At 35.4% G+C, this 16672-nt stretch overlaps 1 protein-coding gene across 5 annotated transcripts in view; it reads right to left on the reverse strand.

Annotated features, from left to right (window-relative positions):
- The window catches only part of Elp4 (elongator acetyltransferase complex subunit 4), a 214685-nt gene that overhangs the window by 119529 nt on the left and 78484 nt on the right, over positions 1-16672 (reverse strand). For 4 of the 5 annotated variants that reach the window (XM_045157135.1, XM_045157136.1, XM_045157134.1 and 1 more), the window contains exons 8-9: positions 13314-13422; positions 8801-8907 (exon numbers count right to left, since the gene is read on the reverse strand). In XM_045157135.1, the coding sequence (XP_045013070.1) occupies positions 8801-8907; positions 13314-13422 (216 nt within the window). Of the gene's footprint in view, positions 1-6461; positions 6576-8800; positions 8908-13313; positions 13423-16672 lie in introns of those variants that run through there. The other variant, XM_045157137.1, reaches the window with a different exon arrangement.

Below are 16672 nucleotides of genomic sequence, written 5' to 3' on the forward strand. Positions count from 1 at the left end.
TTCAAAAGACAAATTCTTCATAACAATGAATCAGATCTTAATTGGAACCAAATATGAAGAAAGTAAGGCAAGGAGTAAGTATTTAAAAACTAAATTCATGAGGTAGCCATATATTAATTATCTCACAGGGTAATTGTTTGCTTCAAAGATAACACATAAATTTTAGAAAAACAGCTGGGCCTGGTAGCACATGCCTTTAATCTTAGCATTTGGGAGGCAGAGGTAGGAGGACTGTTGTGAGTTTGAAGCTAGCCTGAGACTACATAGTGAATTCCAGGTCAGCCTGGGCTAGAGAGAGAAACCCTAACTCAAAAAACCAAAGACAAAATTTTTTAAAGAAAACTTTATAATACAAAAGCATGTTAGCTAGTTGTGATCAAATCAGTATTTGCGAAGATAGAGAATGTAGAACTTGAATGAATAAAAATCACTGAGATGAGATTGGGTGTACTTCTGAAACAAGGGAACTGTGTTTCTTTGTGTAGAATACTTCATCAGCCTTATACAGAATTTAGAAATCTTATACAAATGGTGTATTAGGGTTGGGCAGATGTATCAAAACCTGCCAACTTGGGTTCAATCCCCCAGTACTCATTTAAAGATAGCTACAAAAAAATGGTGTATGTGTTGGCATTTGTTTGCAGTAGCAGGAGGCCCAGGTATGAACACACACACACACACACACACACACACACACACACACACACACACACACACACACAGAGTTTAAAAAAAGTTTCAGTCGGGCATGGTAGTACACACCTTTAATCCCAGCATTCAGGAGGCAGAGGTAGGAGGATCGCCATGAGTTAGAGACCACCCTGAGACTACACAGTGAATTCCAAGTCAGCCTGGGCTAAAATGAGATTCTACCTCGAAAAACAAAACAACAAGAAAAAGATGTTATAGGGATTTTTTTTTTACATAACAAAACACATATCAGATTCTAAATAAGGAAAAGGTAAAGAAATATTCACACTTGCAAAATAGCATTGTTTTACATGATCAATGCAACTTAATTTCTCAATGTACTTCATAAAAACCAATCAGATACTTGCTAGGACAAAAGGATTTTAAACTTTAGTGCCATATATATATATATATATATATATATATATATATATATATATGTATGTATACACATACACACACACATCTATACAGATGTGAGAATGTATATGTACATTCTCACATCTGTATAGATCACACTCATGTATTTTCTGTGCCTTAAATTAAAAAAAATTCATTGTTCATGGTCAATCTCTTATGACAGAGGTTTTTTGGTTTATGTGCCAAAGCCATTCAGTGGACAAATATGATGTTGGAAATCTATAGTACACTTTGAAGATATAGGCTGTCTGTACTCACTGGGACAGTAGTTAAGGGCACATGCTTTAGAATAAAACAGATATGGATTTATATGATATGGAGTAAGATAAGTAACACTGAGTAAAATAAATTTAGTGACATCTCTGAACTTTAAATTCCCTCAACCGTAAAATAATAGTACATGGTGGCTCTATTAATACTTTAAAGCACTTGTCTTAGTCCTAAGAATACACTCAAAAAACTTATTTTTATAATTATAATAATTAGCAGAGTTCCTGTGCACATTAGATTTTACTGTTATTCTGCATAGGGAGTCAGAAGCTCTGGATCTAATCCTAATAACTACAGAAGTGTGACTTTGAGAATTATATATGCACTGTATATAGTACAGGCATAAATACAATTTTGAGAGCTAATGACAAAGCAAAAGAAAATACATGTGTCTAAAACTTTACTTCTAAAGTGCTTTTACAAATTACTTTAATATTTACCAAGCATTTATGGAACATCTACTACATATGTTGTGGATTTAGTTGTAAACAAATCAAAGTATGTCCTGACTTTTGGGAAGCTAATATTTTGGAAATGAGGTTGAGGAAATAATGAACTGATAAGCAATCATAGTAACACAGAAGTGTTGCCCTGCAAATTAAAATAGGGTATGTGATTGTAAATAACAATACATATTTTAAATAACTCAGTCTTCTCAAAGGAGGAAAAATAGTTAGTCACTGACAAATGCCATGAAAAGGCTTTACAAAGACTTGAAGGATGAATGTTCTGGACAATAGCCTTGCAAAGATGCTGAGGCAATCACAAGTTCAAAGACTGGTGTGCAAAACCACAATTCATGGATACCATCTTTATTAAGCATTAGTATGTAAGGTACACCGGAGAACATACTAGTAGATAATATATTCTTATCTTTTAGAAACTTAAAAATATACTTAGGCAGGGCAGTAGCACAGCTCTGACTTGTTATCATATTTTTTCTTCCTGTCTTCCTTTGTCCAATAAATGACATATTGTGCAGGGTAAAGTATTTCAAAGAGTATTTTATACACTGGCATATTTTGCCACAGCAGTTCAACAAAGGTTTTAAGAACATCCTTAAAGTAGTGCAATGTAATTTTTCTGGGACCAAACCATAGCTGACACATACAGAAATGTTCATGTGTACAAAATTTAGGGAGTAGGGTCTGAGATGTTTACCTCTTTACACCTTTAGACAATGCTGAGTTATCTCAAAGTGAGATCAGTACAGGTATCTTAAGAGACTCGTGGACTAAAGATTATTAGCAAGATACTAAGTATTTGACTTTTGCTTTGTGAAACTCCAAATACATATTCCTTGAATTTCTTGTATAAAATGTCATTATGAATATAAAGGGCAGGGAAGGTAGCCTAGTGTAGGCTGTTTGCCTAGTCCTGGGTTTAATCCCCAATACTGAAAATATGAAACATTAAACCTTAGGTTCAATTTATAAAATTAAGATTTTTAAAATATATAATTTACAGTGAAGGCATCATAAGACATTTAGAGATTTTTTGAAAAAAGAAAATAGGAGTAGTTTGCTATAACTATTGTAAGCTTAATAATCTAAGTATTGATGACACAGAGACTTTGAGATACATACTAGGCAAACATAAATTGGCTTTTCCTGGCCAAATGCAGCAATGATGTCCTGCCAGGCTAACTCAAAGGAAGCATGTGAAATGAACACAAAAGCAAACAGGCTTTGCACTGCCCAAGGGAAAGTCAGCAAGATGGCAGTTTCAATCATTTGGAATAACACCAGAGCTGCCTCAGGCTGTTCTCAGATGGAAACATGTCACCGTCACCGAGGTGCTCCAACAAATCAGATGCGAGAAAAGAACACTTATGCAATCACAGCCTGAAAAGGCCACTTTACTCAACATTTAAATGGAAAACAATTATAAAGAAATTTCACAAAAATTGTCAGTGTACATAAATGACTAAGGGAAAAATGCTTCTTTTTCTTCTTTCAAGACACTTAATAGATTTTAAAAAGCTTACCACTTAGGAACAATTTCCTTCTACCTTCTCCTTAAAGAAGGTAATGTAAAGGCAAACTTGGATAAACTGGTAAGTGAAAAGTTAAGTATTCAGGTTGCCAGGAAGAAATACTTATTATTGCCTGGCACAGTACTATTTCTCTAGAAGATTTGATCAAAAAGAATAAGCTTTCACAACATTTACATAGGAAGTTAAAAAATAATTCAAATATTTTGGGAAATTACCTAATCGGTATACTTTTAGCATGCGTCTGGCCATGTAGCCATCTTTGGTCAATCATCAAAAAATCAAAGGCAAATTGGCATGACTCAACTCTAACTTTAATGCCGCATGATTGTGTTGTGTAAGCTTGTTTTGTGTGAGAGCTGCTGTGGTTTTAGCAGAGAGATTAACAACCGGACTGAAGCTGGCCTCCAAACCTTGCCCTGCTGATGCCTCAGGCTCTTTGAAGTCTGACCATCATACCTGGCAAGACAACAGTGGGAACTAGGATGGTGTCAGATCTAATCAAATTGTTCGCTGCAGCATAGCTAACTGTGGGGTTCACTAATTGGCCCAATTGAGGATTATACCTTTTGCTACAGATTCACGACAATAATTTAGTTAAATGATTTTTTTCCCTCTTATCTCTTCTAATTAAGATTCCAAAGTGGGAAGAAAATAGGATTAGACAGAGACTCACAACTGTGTTCCCCTTAAGGTAGTATGCACTTTTGATAGATTCACTATACTATGTGAAAGATCTATGGTAAAAACTAAGCCAGAGTCTGGAGATTTTGTGACTCTGTGGCATATATGCCTATATCACTTGGGAATTAAAAGTTAAGAAATAAGTATGTTATTATAATAATAAAATATGAACATATAAAATCACATTCCATTGGTAATGTGAATTCGTGTTTTTTACAGAGAATTTGTACTTATTTTAGATAAATTATTTCATTTATATGACTAGATACCTAAACTATTTTATTTTTGATATCTGTAGTATACCTGTAAATAAAGCTAAATAAAATAAAAGCAAATTTAAATAGCAACCAATATTTATGGAGGACATCATTATTAGAAAACATATTAATATGGCTCATGATGCTACTACTTAATAAGGGATTTAAGCCAGACATTTATCTCTATTCCTTCATTTTGGTGATATAATTGTGAATTGACAAGCAAGTTAACTCTCACTCTAGTCTCTGAATCTATTAAACTTCTATCCACCCTGATACTTCTCACTAGAAAACTATAAAGGATATAGAAATACATGCAGAAAAATAAGCATAGACTAATAATGCCATGTAACAATCTAAAGTGTTAAACATCATAGTGACTAGGAGCTTTCTTTTCTATGCTTTTTCAGCTTGTCCAAAATTTCAAATAATCCCATGGAGTCATATTAAGTTTGAGTATTATTATAAAACTAGTTTCTACTAGCATTATCTATAATACCATTCTTAGTTCAAAATGAGTCTACTAAATAAATGCATCAAGAATAAGTACTTTAAGGCCAGGTGTGGTAGCTCATGCCTTAAATCACAGCACTTGGGAGGCCAAGGCTGGAGGATGGCCATGAGTTCAAGGCCACCATGAGAACAGAGTGATTTCTAAGCCAGACTGAACTAGGGTGAAACCCTATCTTGAAAATTCAAAAAAAGAATAGCTACTTGAGGGGTTGGGGAGACAGTTCAGTGAGTAAGAGCACAGTGTCAAAACTGCCAGAGTTAGGTTCTCTAATACCGAGGTAAAAAGATGGGCACGGCCATGCAGCACATCTGTAACTCTAGTACATGCAATGAGAGGCTCCATCTTGAGGGAATGAACAAAAGAACACATGTGACATTCTCCTCTGGCCTCTGCATATACATGCATACACATGTTCATGCAGTATACCACATGACAAACCACAAATACTATACATACATGTCCCCTGTCCCTCACAAAAGAATAGCTATTATTTTTTTTAACCAGTTGACCAATTATTTTGTGAGAAAAAGTTCTTGGTGAATAGTCACAGAGGTCCTGTATCCTGAACTGGGTGCAAAATATTGCAAGACAACCTTGAACAATTTGATTTGCCTTGACACCCTCTAATCTCAGTATCTAATCAGTCTATAAGATCCACAAGTATACCAACTGTGATTGCTATGACTCTGGACCATTCCAAGCCTATAGAATTTTTACTACTCTAGTGACTGAAGGTTAAAGTTTGTAGCTCCAATATCATCATTTTCTTCTTCTTCTTTTTTTTTTTTTTTTTGAGTTAAGGTCTAGCTCAGGCTGACCTGGAATTCACTATGTAGTCTCAGGGTGGCCTCGAACTCTTGGCTATCCTCCTACCTCTGCCTCACGAGTTTTGGGATTAAAGGCATGCGCCAACATGTCCAGCCCCATTATCTTCTTTTGGAAAATTTCAGTGCAACTCAGTTACTATATTTCCTGACATGAACTTAGAACTGAATTTTAGAACTGAAAAACTGTCCCATGTAGGAAATTTATTTGCAATAACTTTAGAAATGTTGCAACTAATATTTATGTCATTTATTAGAAAATTATATTAGAATGTGAAAACTGAAAATACAAAAAAAATTAAATTTCAGTAAAAATAGTGTTTCTATGTTGCTAAATAGTCACATTTCAAATCCTACCAAATTTACTTCCCTATGTACTACAACTGCATCATAATTATAATGTACAGTGCAAAGACTAGTTAATTATTAACCAACATTGAAGACTAAAGACAAATCACAGAAGATGAAGAAGAGGAGGAAGAGGAAGAAGAGGAGGAGGAGGAAGAAGAAGGAGGCAAGTGTAAGTCGATAGTTCAGCTCTGAAGCGAGGCTACATGCCAAAGCTCTAAGTCCAGCATGTAACTGTGAAGGCATTGGGAATGGGTCCTTTGACCAGTAGAGCTTATGTAGAATTTATAGCTAGATTTTCTAGCTACTTTAAAAAAATTGCACTTATAAATTCTGCATGCTACCTAAATGTCAGCAAAGGTTTTACTCTGCTGAGTAAATGGTAGTCATCTAGGATACGGCATCACAAGCCACGATTTCAGTGACATTATCACAGATATGACTATGGTATGTTTTTTATACAAAGGCTAATTTATGCAGTTATAAACACTAATTCATTGTGCTTCATGGTTCATCTTGAATCAGATAATACAAGTATCTGAGAAGGAAGATAATATTCTTTTGCTTCCTCGAGTCTGAAAGATAGAGAATTCCAGAGTTCTTAGAAGCCCCTGATAAGTTGTAAAACTTAGTCAGTTTTCATAAATAAAACAGGCTAATGGTTAAATAAGTGTTTAGAAAACTATAAGCCCATCCCTTCTTTTGCTCCTTGTTTCTAACAACCTCTTTTGAGACTCATGTATGTTTGCTTAGTTTCATAATTTTTATATCTCTAATTATTGCCTTTAATATAATAGTATAAGTAAATAAGTTATTTAAAATGGGTTTTACCTGTATTTTCATTTTACAACCCTAAATATTCTGATTAGATAATAAAGCAAAAAGACTAAGGATTTGATTGATTGTATTAAATATCAGCTTCTTTAAAAATGACAATTTTTATTTCATTTTCAATTACTACTTCCAATACATGGTGACCAAGTATAGCAGTTATCTTACGTTAGCATAGTTAACAGGAAGAAACCAGGACAGAAGCCTGCATAGTTAGTAAAGGGTCTCTCCGTGGCACCAATGATCAAGTGCAGTCTCTTCTGGAGAGGTCCCACTTGACATTGTGTACCTCCTGTATCTCTCAAACTCACAGCTCCCAATAAGACCCAATTAAAGAGGAAGAAGGAGCATAACATGACTCACAGTACTGTTATTTCTTTAGACACAATGATTTTTTTCACTGAATAATCTCGTTCAATTTGTAGGGTAACAGAAATGATATCTTAGACTCTGTTAACAAGAGTCCTAATTTGGGGGAAAGGATGGCCAATGAGGGAGAAATAGCTTTTACTCCTTTCATTTAAAATATAAATTCGATTTGAAGGGAAATGCAAGCATGCTTTTTTTCATGACAGTAGGCTATAACCTATCTTTCTAAATGTTGTTTTAAGCCTTATGATCGGAAATTACTCAGTATTCTGAAGAGCTAAAGCAATTTGACTGAAATGTTTTAACAATTACAGTGTTGGGTTCCATTTCAATGGTTCCTTTTGAGAATGAAAGCAAATTAGCTCAAGAATCACTATTTCTACACACTCTCGCTTTTGGCTTTAAGTGGCTTTTGAAGGGAGTAGCTCAAGACGAGAAACTTCTAACACTCCTGCAGAGATGGCCTGCTTGAAGGACTGGCTCCTGATTAACTATTAACTGCTCTCAATAGGATTAGATAATTAAGGACATTGATGACCATTAATTAGAAGGAAGGCACATTAATTTGTCACTGGATAGGGCCCTTACAATGATTTATAGGTTAGCACTACTTGCAAATGTGAAGGCAAAGAGAAAAAGAGAGAGGACCATTAAGTTACCTTATCAAGTGGCCAGCTTAAAGAGGGCAGAGGGTCAAAAAAGGGCCAAAGTGGTCACTTAAGGGTGAAGTCCCAAACACCAAAGCAGTGCCAAGCCACATTGACCATCATTTGGTGATGAAGTTAAAAATATGCTAATTTATTGGTGGTAATTCTCTCTTTTTATGGTTTCAAGCAGTTAAGACAAGTGGCCTGCTTAAGAGCTTTTCATTTGAAAAGAGATTAAACAAAATGGTTTGTCAAGGCCGCTTGGCTGTTTTATGTCTCCGTTTTAAAAAAAAATTGCACCAACTATAGTGATAACTATCACACCACCCAAAAGCCATCTCTCTCTGAACATTTACTTTGTTAATAAATACATCAACTCTAATTGCTTAATAGTTCTATGTTCATTTGCTCTTTAGTAAGATTAAGTTGAAATAAATCTTTCGCAGCTCAACTTTCTGTTATCTCAGCTCACATGAAGGTCATAGAAAAGTATAAATGTAGGAAATCCAATTATAGATACCAGCTATACACTTCAGCATTTTAAAAATTAAGAAAACTTAATTTTGCCAGGAGTAACTGAAGGTACCTTTTTTCGTTAGCCCTTTACAATTGTAAGTTGCAGTCACATTCCACACACAAAAGCACAGTTCATTAATACTTCATTAAATATGCTTTTGCAAACCTTGGAAATATAAATGCCATTTTTATCATGTGAATCTAGAGCTTACTTTTAATAGATATTCAAAGCGAAATAATTTTTTTGCTATACTTCAGTAGTATGCCAGTAATAAAATGAAAGGAAAAAATAGTAAAAAAAAAAAAAAAGTTATTTTGTCACACCAAAAGTACTTAGTATTTAGCCTGACACATGTCCTTTGTGTTTTATTAAAACAAGAGAGGAGGGAGAATCATTTACTTCATGACTGTACACTAAAACATTAAAATTCTCTTACCTCAATGGTGAAGAGCTTCCTCTTTGACTTAAAAGCTAAGTCTTTGACAGCTGATTCATCACAAGTCAAGTTATTAAGCCGAGGAATCTGCCGTATATGGATCAAACCTCGTGGGAAAGAAATTAAAAGAAAAAAAATGTTAAATGCTGTCATCAGAGGCATAAATTAAAGAGCTTTACAGCAGAATCCTGTACATTTAAACACAAGCATCCTCCCCCTTTAAAACTGGAGCTTACTACCAGGAGCAATGAAGCAAGTGGTGTGATTATGCTCAAGTAATCAAGCAGAATAAGATAAACAGAAATCCTTGTGCAAAGAAAACTAATTGCACTTTGGTATAGAAGTACAGATGTAAAGAGCGATCTTGATACTTGTCAAAACTACAGCCGGTTTGTGTGTGATTTTCTCTTGTATTTACAGTAAGCAAATATGGCTATCACCTTGCATGCTGCCCACGGCACCATGAGTGATCTTTATTTTATTAAATGCACCAGTAAGCAGCCAGCAAAACAAGGCTTATGGGTTACTGATAACCTGCAAAACACCAATAAAAAGTACTTCATTTGTATCTCATGAATGGATTGAACAAAGCACTGGAGAAAACTGTACCTCAGAGGACACAAGGATCAAATATTAACTGGTATGCTATCCCAAGACACTCGTTTTTACGGCACGTTAGACCTTTATGCAACCGTCCTAAGCTCTGCAGCAGTACTAGGTAAAGCATGAGCTTTGGGCCTCTTGTCAGTAGAAACACTTGCTAATTTTTTGTGACAAGGGCATTGGATGGCTTTTGTGCAGCCTAATGTAGCTTCTGACTAAACTAGAGTCATTCCCACAGATGAAGACACAGAGGGTTCTTCAGTGGATCTTTCTGCCTGACTCAGCTCATATTTAAAACACCATCCCAAGGATACTGATTCCTGAACATGGGGTAGGAGGACACAAATTTCAGACATGAACAAACACTACTTTCCTAGTACAAGGCTTTGTGTGTGTTTGAATGCTTAGTAGTGCATTTATGAGTTTTAGCTTTAAAGTATAAACCTCTAGATGCATAACTTTTAAAAACAGGTTCTTCAAAAAATTATTTACTGAAATAAAAATTTATTACTAAATTTTTTAAACATAAAAATATAAAAGGTGCTATTAAGATAATAGCCCATAACTAAGAATTAAAATACCTCAACACTCTTACTTTGTAAAATACACTTACTAGAAATAAACACATTATGATTTTACTTGTATATTTCTTATTTTATCATTGCATGTGCTTATTTGTCTGAATAAGTCAGGAGGCATTATTAAATGAATTATTGAATCATCATGAACTTCTTTTGTAAATTTATTTTAATTTTTTGCAAGGAGGCAGAATGAGAGAGAAAGAATGAACGAAAGGGCATGCCAGGGCCTCTTGCTACTGCACACAAAGTCCAGATTCATATGCTACTTCCTCCACTTGGCTTGAGTGGGTCCTGGCGAATTGACCTTGGGCTGGCAGGCTTTGTAAGCAAGCACTTCTAACTTCTGAACCATCTCCTCAGCAGAAGGTAGTTCTTAACAGACTTACAAATCATCAGAATCATTATGCAACTAGGAATATTTTATCAAATCAGACATCTCAGCATAAGTAATGTTTTTACAGTTTTTTTTTTTTTTTTTTTTTTTTTTTTGTTGTTGTGTTTTTTTCTCTCTAGCCTAAGCTGTCCTGGAATTTACTATGCAGTCTCAAACTGGCCCTGAACTAAGAGCTATTCTCCCATCTCGGCCTCCCGAGGGTTGGGATTAAAGGCGTGTGCCACCACACCTGGCTGTGTCTTTACCATTTTAAATATATTAATGAATATGTTTTTTACAATATAAAAAACAATGTTACTAACTTTACAAGCAAATTGTTATAAATGATAACATCAATAAGGCAGCAATAAATTGTTTTATAAAACATAAATAGCAACAAATGTAAAAATAGTCCAATTTCATAGATCCCTGCCTAACACAGCAGAAAATGATATAGTAAGTTAAGCATATATAGTTAACTTAGGATATACCATATGCATGCTTATTCAGATAAGCAATCAAGAAACAAATTATTTTACAGTACCTGTGGTTTACACCATATCTATTTCAACTTTAAAAATATCTGATTTGGCTGGGAATGATGGCACACACTTTTAATCCCAGCACTTGGGAGGCAGAGGTAGGAGAATCTCTGTGAGTTCGAGGCCACCCTGAGACTACATAGTGAATTCCAAGTCAGAATGGGCTAGAGTAAGACCCTACCTTGAAGAACAAAATGAAACAAAATATCTGATTAGGGCAGGAGAGATGACACAGCAGTTAAGGTGCTTGCCTGCAAAGTCTAAGGACACAGGTTTGATTTCTCAGAACCCATGTAAGCCAGATGTACAATGTGGCACATGCGACTGGAATTCATTTGCAGTGGCTATCGAGGCCCTTGTGCTCCTATTCTCCCTTTCTCTCATAATAAGCCAAAATAAAAATTTCTTAGAATAAAACAATCTGATTACTAGCTTATGCTATTTGATTGCTGTTTAAAAACTGATTGCTCAAAGACCTGGCTAATTATATAAAGTACCTTATGATCTCTAATACTGTTGTATATAAGCCAACAAAATAACTGTCACAGGGCTGGAGAGATGGTTTAGTGGTTAAGGCATTTGCCTGTAAAGCTTAAGGACCCATGTTTGACTCCCCAGATCCCATGTAAGCCAGATGCACAAGGTGTCGAATTCATGGAAGGTTGCACATATGCACAAGACAGTGCACACATCTGGAGTTCAACTGCAGTTGCTGGATGCTCTGGTGCACGCTTTCTCTCTCTCTCTCATAACAAAATCACAAAACACAAAAGAGAATAACTGTCACAATGTTACAAAAGGAATAAAGCTCAAGCTTTAGAAGTTTCTATGGAAGTACAGTAGTTGCAAGGTAATAAGAACAACATATGCATTTAGATAATATGAAGAGGTAAAAAAATCTGCTATTTACTCCATTTTGTATTGATTTTAGACCTAAAATACAAATAACTACTATAAACTTTAACTATTTTACTATTCAGGTGGCACTGTGGAAAAAAAATCAAAAACCAAACTAATCCACTGAGCTTGGGAGACAGCTCTGTACAGAATGATGGTGGTACATATTTGTAATAACAGGGCTGGGAGGCAGAGACAGGAGGATCCTGAGGGCTTGCTGGCCAGGCAATTGGTGAGCTCCAGCATAATGAGTAACCCTGTCTCAAAAAGGGTGGATAGTGCTCCCAAGTAATACCTGAGGTCATTCTCTGGCTGTCATCCACATTCTTACATACCTGCATACACATCCACACACATACCTGCACACATATGAACATACAGTACAACCTCCAACATTTACCATGCACACACAAAAATTTAAGCCAGGCGTGGCAGCACATGTCTTTAATTCCAGCACTTGGGAGGCAGAGGTAGGAGGATTGCCTTGAGTTTGAGGCTACCCTGAGGCTACATAGGGAATTCCAGGTCAGCCTGAGCTTGAACTAGAGTGAGACCCTACCTCAAAAAACGTATATATATTCCCTTAACTAGCCAAATGACTTAAGTATTTTAAGAGCTTGATAAACAGGGATTAAGGATGCAGTCCAGTGGTAGATTCTATACTCAGAGTGTACTAGACCCTAGGATGGATCCTCAGCACCCAAATCGAAACAAAGCCTTAAGATGGGCATGTGCCTTTAATCCTAGCACTTGGGAGGCAGAGATAGGAGGATCATTGTGAGTTCAAAGCCACCCTGAGACTACACAGTAAATTCCAGGTCAGCTGGTCAGCGTGGGTTAGAATGAGACCCTACCTTAAAAATAAAACACCCTAGCCAGGCGTAGTGGTGCACACCTTTAATCCCAGCACTCGGGAGGCAAAGGTAGGAGGATTGCCATGAGTTCAAGGCCACCCTGAGACTGCAGAGTTAATTCCAGGTCAGCCTGGACCACAGTGAGACCCTACCTTGAAAAACCAAAAAATAAAAATAAAAACATAAATAAAACACCCAGCCAAGAAAACCTTAGGAAAATACAGTAAAATGAAAATCCTCCCCCTACCCTTTCTCTCTGGTGGTTGTGACAGGGATTGAATCCAAGGCTGTGTGCACACTAGACAAATGTTCTTCCACTGAGCTACATTGCCAGTTCAGTGTCTATTTTACCACCACACAGTTAAACAGCTGCATTTTACATGAATTGCTGCAAGGTCCTTAGAGACTGTGAGAGGCCAAGGACCAGAAGTGTTAAGATTTCACAGAATTTCAGATTTTGATTTTTTAATTAGGGTTACTATACTTGCATTTATTCATTCCACATGTGGTCTTAATGTAGTCTGGTGATCAGTTGATACAGGTGTATGACAAAATGAAATTCATACAACCTCACTGCAGATATTCTGAATAGAATGAAGGATGTTTCCAGGTATGCATTAAACAGGCAAGACATTTTCCGCTTATTATAAAGTTGATGCTTACCATGATAATCCTTATATAAAGGGTTGGTTTCTCTCTCAGAACCGATAAAAGATTCCAGGCCAATTACTGTATCTGACAAATTAGTCACACGGGCAATAACTGCTTTATTCTGTAAGACACAGAAATGGGACACTCTTGTTATATTTAAAAAATAGCACTGGCATAGTGCCACTGTACTATCTCAGTGACAAAATACAGTGGAGAAAACATAAAGAAATACTTAAGAACTTTCAACAGAAAATTTAAAACATAGGTGTGCTATACCAATTTAAACAGTTGAAGGCAAAAATTGGCAAAGACATTACCTTGTTTTAAGAGATGGCTATGTTTATCCTCATACATTATTACTTTTCAAGTTACTTCACCTATTGCCACTGGAAAAATCTGGCAAACAATAGGATTTACAGGCACTGTCTAAAGAATAAGGCAAAAGTTCCACTGTCTCAGCTGAGCTGGGACTGCATCTCAGCCCCATAATAGCTAAGTTCCTCTATGACATTAGAAACATGAAGGCTCCGTTTAAGAGATTGTAAGAGGACAGCTCTTCTGCTCCCTATTTTCAGATACCCTGTGCTCTAGGGTAACAACAAAGGCAATGAAAAGACATCTGACTAACCTTGACCAATAGCTTATCCTTTCTTTCCCAACAGAACATGAGATGATTCAAAATACTTCTTAACAATACCTCTTGAGAAATGTCATTTTGCCAGATGAAAACAATATATTAATTAATATGATTCCAAGTATCACCTGTCAAGTTATAAAGATGATCATGGCTGTAAAAATAGAATCATCAAATACTAAGTTTAATTTATGAATTATTTTATTTAATGGAAACTCAGTATTTCTTTTAGCCATTGACAGAATGATAGGTCAGAAAAATGTGCCTATGTGATATAACACCATAGGACTTTTTTTGTTCTAAAGATGTAAATGTGTTAAAATGAATTATTGTTCGTGAAATTTTGATATTTTGAAATTCCATTTCACACACTAGCAATAAGCACTAGTTTAAAACTAATCTCTGAAAAAAAGAATAGAAAATGTAAGCTAGTCAAGAAAATTAGGCAGTTTGATAGTATGCTTTCTCTAGGGAAGAGGATAAATATACTTAAACATTGTCATTTTTTATAACCTTGGCTGACTATGGAACTTACTGCTATTCTTCTCTTTCTGAACTTCTTTTATAAAAAGTGAGTATGAGTGAAATATAACAGGGCAGGTTAATATTTTGCCTGATCCCCAGTGAAATATTTAGTAGCTTGTGTTATCAAACATTCTGCTGAAGTAATTGTTTGACTCACATCTTGGGCAGTATTTGACACTTCTCTATAAGGAAGAAGGTATGCTGTATCAAGGATGGTTCCTTCTTTTAATCCATGGACTTAAAAAAGGCCATTACAAATCTTGGAATACTTTGTCGTATGGACATATTAAGCATAGAAAACATAAACAATTTGGAAACGCCTGTTTTTTCTAAGGCAATTCTTCATTCAGTGGTGGGAAAGTAATCCAGATGGATTCCTTACTTTCCATGCTGTGCCACAGGGGATGGTACTACTCCAGGAATAACAGGGACTTCAGAGGCCATCAACATGTTCTTCTCAATATTTCTTTAGCCAAAGACTATTATATCAAACTCATCCAGGTTGGGTTGCAGCCAGTTATTCTTCACCCAAACAAAAATGTCTGCCAGACATTCCAACAGCTGGGAGACAGTTCACAATGAGTCAATCTGAAAATGATTCATTGTGCTGAGTACTAAACAATGTTGGGGTGGGGGTGGGGCATGGCTGAGTTGGTAGTAAAGGGTGAGAACAAGTAGGAGATGAAGGAAAACCATGTGGTTCCCCTATCAAGAACAATCTTGGATAATAACCAGAAGACTCTAATCATTTCAGCTTTAGTGTAAATGAAACTGGGAAGAATACTCCCGTCATGGATCATCAGATGAACAGGCACTTATAAAGGCAACTGATAATATTTCTTAATCAAAAGGTCAGATTTACTTTTATCTATGAATGAAAGAGTTAGTCTTTGTATCTAAATTTAATGTGGTGAAAAGTCAATCTTTTTTATTCAAGCTTTCAGGAATACCAATTTGGGCCTTCTCAATTATATGATTAATAGAACTATAAGGTTTAAAGAAGAGATTGATTTCCATTCTAGAAGTAAATAAGAACAGTGCTACAGTGCTGTGTCTTTAAATGACATTTGCATATTTTCTTCCTTTATTTATTTTGTCAAGTTAATATGCCATTAAAATTGTAATACTGATCATTTTAAAGTAGTTTTCAAGGTAGTTTATGGGTTATAAACTAATTATATACCTTGAAAAGCAAGATAAATGAACTTTATATGTAAGAGAAAAATACAGAATGTATTTCTCAGAAACTCATCCGTACATTTTATTGACTGCCTTTCTAAGATCCACAGGTTTACAACACTATTGTTAACAAAGAAGCTTTAGAGTGAGAGCTAACATTTAATCATACAGTTGACATAAAGTAATTTCTATTCAACAGTGAATTTATTCCTTCCTGCACAGATATTTTGCCAAAGTTTATAGAATGTGGCAAACCAGAATGTGAAAGCTATACCAATATTGGAAAATATCTGTAAAATAAAAGTAATGACAATGATATAAGAATAACACCTAAGTTTCTAGTTGAGATAACTTATTTTTATAACAATCTTCTAGTTATCCGCAGGAACACAAATGATATGTAGGCATATGAGCATACATTCTAAGATTATAGACTACTTCACTATGTTTAGATTTGTAAAGACTATGGTCCACTGACGAAGCTTTATCTTGAAAGTACTGCTGCCGCAAGGTCCTTCCATTCAGAGTACTAATACTAAATGGTCTTTTAGAAGAACAAGGCAGGTGAATTTACTTAAATGAATCTAAAATTAACAGCTTCAGGAAACCCTTAAAAGCATAATGATCACAATTCACTCTGGCAAGAATACACTGTGGATAAGGAATTGTCATAATATGACCAGTGGCATTCAGAAAGCTTTAGCATAATGACTAGAGTGGAGGTCTTTAAAACTGGAACATCTATATTCTCATCCCTGCAGATGCTAAATTGCTTTAATGGTTTTAATATGTAGTTGAAAATGAAAATGTAAAAGTAATTGTATATTAATTACTCAAACATGATTCTGAACATAATTTGGTGTTAATTTTGAAGTTGTGGAATTATAGTTTCTAGTCAGGAATATTTGGTTAAGAACGTGAATTTGCTAATATGAATAGATTAATAGTTATAAACTACTTGTGCCATAATGACATCACCCACATATGTACAATGATACTGCTACTCTCCTCCTTGCCCATCTGGACATGAAAA

Source organism: Jaculus jaculus, chromosome 8 (genome assembly GCF_020740685.1).
Source record: "Jaculus jaculus isolate mJacJac1 chromosome 8, mJacJac1.mat.Y.cur, whole genome shotgun sequence".
Taxonomy (NCBI): Eukaryota; Metazoa; Chordata; class Mammalia; order Rodentia; family Dipodidae; genus Jaculus; species Jaculus jaculus.